Source organism: Catharus ustulatus, chromosome 1 (assembly GCF_009819885.2).
Source record: "Catharus ustulatus isolate bCatUst1 chromosome 1, bCatUst1.pri.v2, whole genome shotgun sequence".
NCBI lineage: Eukaryota > Metazoa > Chordata > Aves > Passeriformes > Turdidae > Catharus > Catharus ustulatus.
Genome location: NC_046221.1, coordinates 165668504 through 165680732, shown reverse-complemented (window position 1 = coordinate 165680732; position 12229 = coordinate 165668504). Strand labels below are relative to the sequence as shown.

Sequence of the window (12229 nt, the reverse complement as noted above, 5' to 3'; positions counted from 1 at the left end):
CTCACAACCCCGCCCCCTCACAACCCCGCCCCCAGCGCTCGGGCCGTGCGCGCATGCGCCGCGCGGCGCCGTTTCCATGGCAGCGGGAGCCGGCGGGGAGGCGCCGCCATGAGCCCGCCCGAGGTGGAGCCGCTCGTGTGCCGCAAATACGAGATCAAGAGGCGCCTGGGCAAGGGGGTGAGTGCCTGGGCAAGGGGGTGAGCTCTGGGAGATGGGAGGGCCCGTGATCGCTCGGTGCCGTGTTGGAGCTCAGGCGCCGTGAGGGCTCCGAGCGGCCCGGGGCAGCTGAGGCGGTGATCGGGGGCTCAGGCGCCTGTGGGAACTCTCGTCTGTCGCTCAGGGCCCGGTGGAAGCGCCAGGTGACCCAGGGGAGCTCCGGAGTACTCAAAAGAGCTCATAAGCGAACAATAAAATGGATCTGATTCTCAAAATACCTTATCTCATCTCTGTGGCTGCCAAACCCTTCTAACTCCATCACTTCAGATCATGCTGCATCAGGTCATGTCTTCTCCATAAAATGTATTTTTATACATGAGGCAGTGGTAATTTCTAAGATGTCTCTTGAGGCAGTCTCTAAACCCTGCCGAGTTACCTGCTTTTCTATTCTGGCAGCTCCTTGCTGTCGTTTAGTTGCATCGATACAAGTATTTTAAGTATTTCCCTCGTTATGTTCATAGAGTCAAGGAATCATGAGATGGAAAAGCCCCCTGAGCCTGTGGAGTCAACTGCTCCCCCAGCAATGCCAAAACCAGCACTAATCCATGACTCCAGTCCTGCATCCAGTGACTGTTAATCCCCCCAGGGCAGTCTGTGTCAGGGCTGCACAGCCCTCTGCAGCAGGGCTTTTTCCAATATCCAACCTGAACCTCTCCTGGCACAACCTGAGGCTGTTTCCCAGTTGCCAGCAGGGTAGCACTGTAGCCCTTGCCTGAGGTACTTGTACAGCTGATGTTGTGTGTACAGCCTGATGCCTGGAAAAGGTCCTGATCCCATGCTCAGGACCACACATGTTACTGGGAAACCTGCTTTGATGTCTTTACACTAGTATTTAATCACTAGAATCATACATTACAGCTGTTTCGCTTTGTACAAGTATTTAAACATTAAATGTGCATTTCTGAGTGGGATGTGATCCCTTTGTGCAAAGGTAAAGCATCCCCTAGACTGTGGAAAGTCAGGATTAAAATCTGTGGCCTAAAATAAAAAACAGGATCTGTACCACAAGTGGTAATCACCATTTGCAAGTATCACAGTCATCAGGTAGAAGTTCTGCTCCCTTAACTGCCCTTCTCTGCACCTGCTCAAACTGCTCTGTGTCGTACTTGTACTGAGTAGCTCCAAGCTGGATGCAGTGCTCCAGGGGGGAATCTCACCAAAGTCAAATGCAGGGGAAGAATTACGCCTCTTGACCTGCCAGCCACACCATGGCTGGTAAAAACCAGGTGCCATTGGCATCCTACTACCTGGGCACACCTGGGCTCATGTTCAACCACTGTCACCACCACTGCCAGCTCCTTTTCCAGCTTTCCAGCCACTCTGCCCCAGGCCTGGCGTGTTTCATGGGGTTGTTGTGACCCTTGGCCCATGGGTCCCACGCCATCCATGCAGCCTTTCCAGGTCACACTGGCACAGAGGGAGATGAGGTTGGTCAGGCAGGAGCTGCCTGTCCCAGCCTCGGACTGGCTGGGCCTGATCCCCTGGTTGCCCTTCTTTTGATGCATCCCAGGACGTGGGGGGCTGTCGGGGCTGCAAGTGCATGTTGTCAGCTCATTTTCAGGTTTTTGTCTGCCAGCATCCCCAAGTCCATCTCCTCAGGGCTGCTCTCCCTACAGAGTCATGGAACCACAGAATAGTCTGGGTTGGAAGAGACTTTAAAGCCGGGCACCTTACACTAGCCCAGGCTGCTCCAAGCCCCATCCAACCAGGCCTTGGACACTTCCAGCGAAGGGGCAGCCACAGCTTCTTGGGGTAACCAGTGCCAGGCCCTTACCACCCTCCCAGGGAAGGATTTATTCCCAAATCCCATCTAAACCCTGGCCTCTGGCAGTGGGGAGCCCTTCCAGTTTGTATTGTCACTCCATGCCCTTGTCCCAAGTCCCTGTCGAGCCCTCTTGGAGCCCTTCCAGGCACTGGAAGGAGCTCTGAAGTCTCCCTGCAGCCTTCCCTACTCCAGGCTGAGCAACCCCAGCTCTCTCAGTCTGTCTTCTGAGTGGTGTGGCTCCTTGGGCTAATCCGTCTTCTATCAGCTTCCATCACCTCTGCCTCCAGTCCGGCGTGGAACATTCTGGTTCCACTGCAGGCCTGAGCTGGGGGAGGTGTCAGCAAAGTGCTCACCTGTCTGTGCGGGTGTCAGCTCACTGCTCACCTGCCTGTGCAGGTGTCAGCTCACTGCTCACCTGTCCATGCTGGTGTCAGCTCACTGCTCACCTGTCTGTGCCGGTGTCAGCACAGTGCTCACCTGTCTGTGCTGGTGTCAGCTCACTGCTCACCTGTCTGTGCTGGTGTCAGCACAGTGCTCACCTGTCTGTGCAGGAGTCAGCTCACTGCTCACCTGTCTGTGCTGGTGTCAGCACAGTGCTCACCTGTCTGTGCAGTGTCAGCTCACTGCTCACCTGTCTGTGCAGGAGTCAGCTCACTGCTCACCTGTCTGTGCAGTGTCAGCACAGTGCTCACCTGTCTGTGCTGGTGTCAGCTCACTGCTCACCTGTCTGTGCAGTGTCACCTCACTGCTCACCTGTCTGTGCAGTGTCAGCTCACTGCTCACCTGTCTGTGCAGGTGTCAGCTCACTGCTCACCTGTCTGTGCAGTGTCACCTCACTGCTCACCTGTCTGTGCGGGTGTCAGTGCAGTGCTCACCTGTCTGTGCAGTGTCAGCTCACTGCTCACCTGTCTGTGCAGTATCAGCTCACTGCTCACCTGTCTGTGCGGGTGTCAGCTCACTGCTCACCTGTCTGTGCTGGTGTCAGCACAGTGCTCACCTGTCTGTGCGGGTGTCAGCACAGTGCTCACCTGTCTGTGCAGGTGTCAGCTCACTGCTCACCTGTCTGTGCAGGTGTCAGCTCACTGCTCACCTGTCTGTGCTGCTGTCAGCTCACTGCTCACCTGTCTGTGCAGGTGTCAGCACAGTGCTCACCTGTCTGTGCTGGTGTCAGCACAGTGCTCACCTGTCTGTGCAGGTGTCAGCTCACTGCTCACCTGTCTGTGCAGGTGTCAGCTCACTGCTCACCTGTCTGTGCTGCTGTCAGCTCACTGCTCACCTGTCTGTGCAGGTGTCAGCACAGTGCTCACCTGTCTGTGCAGTGTCAGCTCACTGCTCACCTGTCTGTGCTTCTCCACAGGCCTATGGCATCGTCTGGAAAGCAATTGACCGCAAGACAGGAGAAACAGTTGCTGTTAAAAAGATTTTTGATGCTTTCAGGAACAGAACAGATGCGCAGGTGAGAAATTATTGTCCTGATGTGTTCTGACACGTGGTGGGATTCCATAGGTATTTTCAGAGTTCTTGTCTTTGAAAGATGATAATTGTGCACACAACAATACAGTCTGCAGCTACATTGGGATAAAAACAGGCAATAAAAATCAAGCTTTGTATATCATGGCATATACATTGAAATGTATCTCTCTTCTGCTGCTTTCTCGAGGTGATAATCAACTGTTTTTTCTTCATTTCTAGAGAACATTTCGAGAGATCATGTTCCTCCAGGTAATGTCTCTGTTCCTCCTCTTCTCTGATTTTTTATCTTTCACGTCTAAGTATTTTCTTCCCATCCTTTTCCAAAATGTATCGGTCATTGATTAGTGTTGATAAATCTTTAATTTCTTTTCTGCACCATCTTGGCAAAGAGCCTTTCAGGGTGAACCCACCTGAATGAAACACTCTCCATTTGGGCTGGTTTTACTCCTTCCTGCTCTTTCCCCATTTTTAGCAATGTGTCTGCTGCAGCAGCAGCACATCAGCACCTTCTGTTAAAGCTAGGGATTAACTTAATGATCCCATGAGGATTGTCAGTCTGCAAAAGTGTGAGGATGGACTCCACCTGCAGTCTGCAAAAGTGTGAGGATGGACTCCACCTGCAGTGTGATCCCTGTGCTCAGGTGTCTCTGTGTGCTGTCTGATCTCCAAGCAGCCTGTGAGTGTCTGAGCCAGCCCTCAGTTGGACACGTGCTCATTGTTTGGGTTTTTACAGGAAATGTGAGGTGCATAAAGGGGACTGGATTTCATTATAAATGGTATAGAGGCAGTGTTAGAACTGATGTCTCATTTAACAGAGATTTTTTTTTTGATTGGCTGGTTTCCTGCTATGGAACAAACTTAAATTATTTTTAGGTTTTTTTTCAGAGGAAGTCTAATGGAGGAAATAACATGTTAATGTTTGTTCTAGACAGTAATACAGACTGAAATAGGGTATAGTCCCTTTTTATGATGCACAAGCAAACACATGATTTTGACAGCTGGGTCTCTTCCCTGTGCAGGAATTTGGGGAACATCCAAATATCATCAAGCTGCTCGATGTTATCCCAGCAGAAAATGACAAGGACATCTACCTCATCTTTGAGTCCATGGGTGAGAGCATTGCAGGGCCATTCAAACCCGGCCTCTCTTAGGAGTTATCCTAACAGATTTATCAAAGTTATCACTTTGATGGTGTGGTGGTGATGTGCATGAATGTTCATGCTGGTTACTGATGTCAGTATATTACTGCTGTCTTACAGAGACAGATTTACATGCTGTGATTAAGAAGGGGAATTTGCTGAAAGACATCCACAAGAGTTACATTCTTTACCAGCTCCTGAAGGCAACTAAATTCATCCACTCAGGGAATGTTATTCACAGGGATCAGAAGGTACAGTTTGGTCATGGTCTGTGTCCTTCACTCCAGTTTTCTGTTGAGCACTAAATAAAATCACAGATTGATTTGGGATGGAAGGGGCCTTCAAAGCCCATCGTTCCCACCCCCTGCCATTGACAGGGACACCTTCCAGTATCCCAGGCTGCTCCAAGCCCCATCCAGCCTGGCCTGGAAAACTTCCAGGGATGGGGCAGCCACAGCTTCTCTGGGCTCCCTCTGCCCGGGTAAAGCTCCCTCACAGGGAAGAATTCCTTCCCGATATCCCATCTGACCCAGCCCTCTGGCAGTGGGAAGCCATTCCCGCTTGTGCTGTCTAAGCCTGTGCTCACAGTCCCTCTCAGGCTCTCTTGGCACCCTTTAGGCACTGGAAAGGGCTCTGAGATCTCCCCTAGAGCCTTTTCTCCAGGCTGAATACCTCCAGCTGTCCCAGGCTGTCACCATAGGAAAAGTATGAAAAATACAGAAGCATGAGACTAGTAAAAGAACCTTGATAAGAATCCTCTGGTATTGAGAGAGTGAAAGGCTAACTAGCTGTGCTGTGTCCAATGCAGCCTTCCAACGTCCTGCTGGATGCCCAGTGCTGTGTGAAGCTGTGTGACTTCGGCCTGGCCCGCTCCCTGTGCCAGCTGGGCGAGGAGCAGCCCAGCCCTGCCCTCACCGAGTACGTGGCCACGCGCTGGTACCGGGCACCCGAGATCCTGCTGGCCTCGCGCAGGTGACTGAAGGGATGGCAGCCTGGCACTTCTCCACCTGCACGTGTTTTTGTCTTAAAGTCTTCAGTCTCTTAATTTTCAGTGTCACCAGATAGAGTGTCATGTCAGCAGTCTGTTTTGTCAGGATGCAGTTAGACTTCTGTGACATAAAAACCTCTTATGAACATGTACCTGTCCTTCCTGTGCTCCTGGTGCCAGTGTACATACATGAGGAGCTCATCTGTTTGTCACCCTTTCTCCCACCTTATTTCTTATTTCTTCTCCCTTAAATCCACAACTTTACAAAATCTGCTGGAGAATATAAGTCCTCTTTTCCAAATTGAAGCAGTGCTTTTTGATAGACCTTCATGAATTATTCCCTAATCAGATGCTATACCAGCTACCTGTTAGTCAAGCTTAGTTCTTTTTTTAAAACTAAATATAAAGAACCAGAAAAGCAAATAAATAGATGTGGGGTAGTATCCCAAATTTTAAATGTGGATGCAAACTGCCCTATACCCACTATTTGGCATTTACTTTGCTTAAAAATGTAATTCTTAAGTAACTGTAACTGCTTTGTACATGCGTTATGACCAAAGTCAATTGTTTCCAAAGAACAATGTGCATCTTCATTCCTGGTGGTATGAAAAGGGTATAGTACCTTGTTTTGGCATTTCCTTTAATATACTACCTTGTTATGGCATGTCCCTGCAATATATTTCCTTTTATGGTTTCTTAGACTAGACTTTGTGTAGGATAAACCTCCTTTCTGTTTCCTGCTTCCAGTCTCATGATTGCCAAATGTTACTCAATTTACAGTTCAAACCTGTGAGCATTTATATTTGAGAAGTCACCAAGCATGCTTCCTAGCAAATAAATCAATGTAGGTGATGTGAATACCAGGTACAAGAAAATATTTGCCTGATTTAATCCTCCCTCTCTTCTGTTCCTGTTTGTAGTTATACTAAGGGTGTAGACATGTGGAGTATTGGCTGTATTCTTGGAGAGATGCTGCTTGGGAAGCCCCTTTTTCCTGGAACATCAACAATGAATCAAATAGAGCAGATCCTGAGGGTCATCCCTGCTCCTTCCCCAGAAGGTAGGACTCTGCTGCCTAGGAGAGGTATCTAGAGAGGGGTTACAGTGGAAGGAAGCAGCCTGGCTAGGTCAGGGAAGAAGGTGTCTCATTCATTCTGGTACCTTTCCAAAGAAATTAAAATCTTCATCCTTAGTGTTAGGGGAAAATAAGAAATTCAGATATTGTGGTGCTTCTGCATCCGTTACTATGACAATGCAAGTTTATGAAGTGTATGATTAATAAATAGGAATTCAAAAATCAGCTTAGAAAATTCATCAGTAAATGTTCCATCTTCCTTCCATAGATCTCCAACCAAGTTTTATGAGGACAATTTCCTATGTTATAACAAATATTGGCTTTCCTTCATAAACTGTGCAGCTCTGCAAATGCTCATCTTGGCAGTAACAGCATCTTTTTGTTATTGCAGATATTTTGGCTCTCAAGTCAGAGTACAAGGCCTCAGTTATTAACCACATGAGTTCCCGGTAAGCTTGAGGTGTTCGTGTGTCTCAGATCATCTGATGTAAGACCATGGAGTCAGGGAACCACAGAACAGTTGGAGTGGGAAGGGATCTTATAGATCATCTCATTCCACCCCCTGACATGGACAGGGACCCCTTTCACTAGACCAGGTTGCTCCAAGCCCCATCCAGCCTGGCCCTCCAGGGATGGGGCAGCCACAGCTTCTCCAGGAAATCATTCCAGTCCCTCAGTACCCTCACAAGCTATAATTTCTTCCGAATACCCCTTCTCTTCCTGCCCTCTGGCAGTGGGAATCCTTCCCACTGGAGTGCTGTCACTCCAGGCCCTTGTCCAGAGTCCCTCTCCAGCTGTCTTTGACTGGAAAGGGCTCTAAGTTGTCTGCTTAAATAAAAATTATTTAAAATATGAGTAAGATTTGGTGCTTAAAACTGATTTTTTTCAAGATACTTTCTTCTCATTATATTCACAATTATACTTAGGATTTCAAAATGCAAAACCAGATTTTTAAATTTTATTTTCTCTGCAAATTACAGAGAAGTATGTTTCTATAATCTCAGGTCTAGATTTGTGGGATCATGGGGCTGGAAAGTGATGAGCTTCAAAGTCCCTTCCCAGCCAAACCATTCTAGGATTCAGTGACAGTGACACACTTTGTGAGTGAACTCATGTCTGGTGTCACCTTGATGTGATTCCAGAGCTGTCACTCCTGCCTTCACTGGGAATTAGACACTGAGAGCTTGTATCATTTTTTTTCCTGACTTCTAGGCAGCGAGTAGCATTTGAGGAGATTTTCCCACCCTCTACTCCACTGCCTGCCTTGGATCTGCTGAAGAAACTTCTGGTGTTTAACCCTGACAAACGGCTCACAGCAGAGGAGGCTCTGCAGCATCCCTATGTGAGCAGGTGAGAGTGACACCAGCATGCAGCTTCCCCTGATGTCTTCTTTGTGCTCTTGGCACTAATTTCCTTTAAATGCATTACAGAAAAAATGGCAAAGCTAATTCTTTATTTTCTCTAACTCTATTTACACGAGACTGTTTAACAATCCTGTTCAAATTTTAATATTCTGTTTCCAGGTGGTGAATTACATGATGTGTTCTCATTTTCTCAGATTCCACTGTCCTTCCAGGGAGCCTTCTTTGGATTTTGATGTGATCCTTCCTTTGGGTGATGATGTCCAGCTGTCTGTGGCAGAATATAGAAATAAATTATACGAGGTACTTTCATCCAGTGTTCCCAAATCCTCATCCTCCATGTTACCTGCCATTCCTGCACACACTTAACAAACTCTGTCACTGTCTTGTCTTTGTGTTCCCCGTGGCTTTTCATACCTGCTGGCACAGTTACACCTCGGTGTTTGATCAGCCAGTTCCATACTGTTGTAATCTTTGAGAGACCTTTACATGTCAAATTCCCACAGGGCAAAGAAAACTCTCTGAAGCATGGTATCTGAGAAAGATTCACAGAATGGTTTGGGTTGAAAGGTACTTTAAAGATCATCTAGTTCCAAAATCATATTTTTTATTTACCCTGTAAAATAAATTGCAAATATGTGTAAGTATTCCACTTTGTTTTGATGTTTTGTTTTTCTGCTGTATTGCTGCAGTAAGTCTAAACAGCTTTTCTGTTCTGCAGATGATCCTTGAAAAGAAGTCAAAGAGCCTTCCAAAGGAGCAAGTGCAGAGAGAAAACGTTCAGCTGAGCCAGTCTGAGCCCAGCACACTTCTCCCAGGTTTCAGCTCAGTGACTGCACCCACCAGGAAAGGCCAGCAAGAGCCAACACCCCCTCCTGTAAACCCTTCACACGTGCACGCTGGAGCCACAGCTGGGGCCCAGCCAGCAGGGTCCAGCCAGAGCAAGGATTTGGCCAGAAATGTGTGTCAGAGATCACAGATTAGTGTGATGATGTACAACCCTATCACACACACCACTGTGCAGAGTAGGTACCACCCTCCTACACCGTGGGGTGTTGTGGGAAGAGAGGATGAGTGCTCTGAAAGAAATGAAGGGAATTTGCATGGTAAAAGGAGGGGCTGAAAGTGTGGGAGGGAAATGACACAAGAACAAAACTGTTGAATGAGTGTTGAGTATGGGACTGTCCCTGCCTCAGTCAATGTGTTCTGTGTTCTTCTGATTTTCCTACTTTATCTCATGTTTTTCCTGCTGCAGGAAATGCAAATCCTGGTGCTGGGATCAGGAACTTTTCTGCACCACCTCAACAGTCCAGAATCTCCAACAGTGAGAAACTAGGGAGACAAATCACATGGCTAGACACTCGGCTCTCTCCTACAAGTGTGCAGAACCTTAACAATGTGAGTAGCTTAACTTCTAGCCCTTACTTGTGGTAACCTGGATCACAGCAACTCCACGTGCTCCAGGCAGAGTGGCTGGAAAGCTGGAAAAGGTGACCTGCTGGTGCTGGTGACAGCAGCTGAACGTGAGCCCAGGTGTGCCCAGGTGAGACAGAGGACAATGGCACCTGGCTTGTACCAGCCATGGTGTGGCCAGGGCAGTACCTGTCCCCAGTGCCAGACACTGCTGAGGGACCTCCAGTCCTGGGGAAAAGTTTGGGCTCTTCACAAGAAGAAAGGAGCCCCATTGAGGGGCTGGAGTGTGTCCAGAGAAGGGAGCAGAGCTGGGGGAGGGTCTGGAGCAGCAGCAGTAGCTGTGGAGAAAAGGAGGCTCAGGGAAGACCTTGTCACTCTCTCAACTCTCTGACAGGAGGGTGCAGCAAGGTGGGAGTCAGGATCTGCTCTCAGGAAACAAGTGACAGGAGGAGAGGAAATGGCCTCAAGTAGTTCCAGGAGAGGTTCAGGTTGGATATTGGAAAAACCCACCTGCAAAGGACTGTGCAGCCCTGGCACAGACTGCCCCAGGGCAGGGGTGGAGTCCCCATCCCTGGGGAGATTTAAGAGCCACATGGATGTGGCGCTAGGGGACATGGACAGTGGTGCCTTTGGCAGTGCTGGGGGAGCAGTTAGACTCGGTGGTCTCAGAGGGCTTTTCCAAACTCAGTGATTTTGTGGTTTCATGATTCTGTGGTTCTAATGGATTGCTGTTGCTGAGCTGTGAGGGTGTCAGTCCTGTTCTCTCTGCTCCTCCCTCTCCCCTGATCTTGGCCATGCTTCCTTGCAAAAGCCCTCACCCTCACTGGGTTCTTCAATGACCTCTTGCTTTTTTTCTCCCTGAGCTGCCTGGTGACTGCTGGCACCTGCAGAGGTGGTTGGAGGAAGCTTGTGACAGAGGAAGAGTAGGGAAGGAGGCAGCAGAGATTCACAGACTCACAATCTGCTTGGGCTGGAAAGGACCTTAAAAACTCATCTTGTTCCACCTCTCTGCCATGGTCAGGGACACCTTCCACTAGCCGAGGTTGTTAGAAACTTTCAAACATGTCCAGTAGCACATTTGCAACCCACCTTTCTGCCCCTCTGATTTGGAATCCCTTCAAAAATGTTTTGAGAGAAAGAGAAGCCATTTATTCCCCAAGATGGGATTGTGGAGCTTGCTTGCACATTGAGGTCTGGGCATTTGGAAGAATCTTCAGGGAACTGTGACCCATTTTCTGTGACAAGAAGATCAGAAAAGGGAGATCAGCCTACACATGCCCTGAGTTTGTGTTTGTTTCCTGAGAGGATAGTGCTGACCAAAGCCAAACCTGTGTCCTGTTTGCATTCCAGAAAGCTGATTCCAGGTTTTTTACTTTTCTTGGCTTTTCTTTCTCTCACAGAATCCCAGAAACTCTCAGTGTCACAGCAAAGATGTTCGTCCCGTTCTGAAGCCCAGTAAAAAGATGTTCCAGATCACTGCAAACGTGGAAGCTGCGGGTGATCCAAGGGCATCCATGGGCAGCTACTCCCAGGCCTATGGCACCATCAGCAAATCTGCACTGCAGAGTCTTCCAATAGCAAAGGCCTCCAAAAGCCCTGAGCAGTGACTGGAGATGTTCCAGACAGGTGAAGTACAGCTCATCCCTCAGCCCCTGACTAAGCAAGGGCAGCAGGGAGAGCAAAATGTGAGGAAGTGCTTTATTCACTGCTTAGGACAATGTCCTTTCCTCTGGACAAGCTAGAAGGAAAGGGAATCCAGCTCCTCTGCCTTCCAGTCTCAGCAGTCAAGAACACAGCATGTTTGCTCTCACACCCTGAGAACAGTGAAAACTGACAGTTTATACTCCTTGTTAGAATTACTGCAAAAAAATCACAGAAAACTGCATTATTCTGATATTGAGTGGTTTTTAGACATATTCAGGGTCATGGGGAACCTCCTGAAGTTCAACAAGGCCAAGTGCAAGGCAAAGAAAATGTTCTGAGGGCTTGAGCCCCTTTGCTCTGGAGATAGGCTGGGAGAAGTGGAGGTGTCCAGCCTGGAGGAAAGAAGGCTCTGGGAAGACCTTTGAGCCCCTTCTAGTGCCTGAAGAGGCTCTAGGAGAGCTGGAGAGGCACTTTGGACACGGGGCTGGAGTGACAGGATGTGGGGAATGGCTTCCCACTGACAGAGGGCAGGGTTGGATCAGGTACTGGGAAGGAATCCTTCCCTGTCAGGGGGCTGAGGCCCTGGCACAGGGTGCCCAGAGCTGTGGCTGCCCCATCCCTGAGGTGTTCCAGGCCAGGCTGGACAGAGCTTGGAGCAGCCTGGGACAGGGGAAGGTGTCCCTGCTATGGCAGGCAGGGGTTGCAGCTGGGTGATCTTCAAAGGGTCCTTTGCCTGTCAAGGAAGTCACTACTTGGCCAAGGCAGGATTTTGCTTTAGATGCTTATTTCAACTCAGACTCACCTGAAAAGGCCTCCTAAAACCAAGCTCCTTCTCCATCAACAGCACCTCAGCACCTTCTTTCAGCTCAGCCTCTAAAGCAAGTAATTCCCTATAAACAAAGGACAAACCACAAGCAAACCCAAAGGCTCAGGAGCTGCTAAATACAAAAGCTGGGCCTGTGCTGTAGGAGAAGATCAGAACCACAGATTAGGCCAAAACACTGATTACAACAATTTTTGTTTTGTATGTAAACCTTCAAAAAGTGCCTCCTATGTCTGACTCATTGTGAGATACAGAAAAAGAGTAACTTCACCTGAGAAACCACTGAGCTTTAAATACTTTTTTCCAGTTAATACCTGTGTGTGTGTCTGTAT

At 48.7% G+C, this 12229-nt stretch overlaps 1 protein-coding gene across 2 annotated transcripts; it reads left to right on the top strand.

The window, feature by feature from the left end:
• The first annotated feature begins 73 nt into the window (after positions 1–73).
• On the top strand, positions 74–12208 carry MAPK15 (mitogen-activated protein kinase 15). 2 transcript variants are annotated; one of them, XM_033065911.1, is made up of 14 exons: positions 74–177; positions 3339–3437; positions 3674–3703; positions 4474–4564; positions 4714–4844; positions 5402–5565; positions 6502–6641; positions 7048–7105; positions 7869–8006; positions 8215–8320; positions 8739–9042; positions 9273–9415; positions 10831–11056; positions 11144–12208. In XM_033065911.1, the coding sequence occupies exons 1-13, from the start codon at positions 109–111 to the stop codon at positions 11035–11037; spliced, it is 1680 nt and encodes a 559-aa protein (XP_032921802.1). In that variant the 5' UTR covers positions 74–108; the 3' UTR covers positions 11038–11056; positions 11144–12208. The 2 variants fall into 2 exon arrangements, with proteins under 2 accessions (XP_032921802.1, XP_032921792.1); XM_033065901.1 differs by having other exon boundaries at positions 10831–12208.
• Positions 12209–12229: the final 21 nt, after the last annotated feature.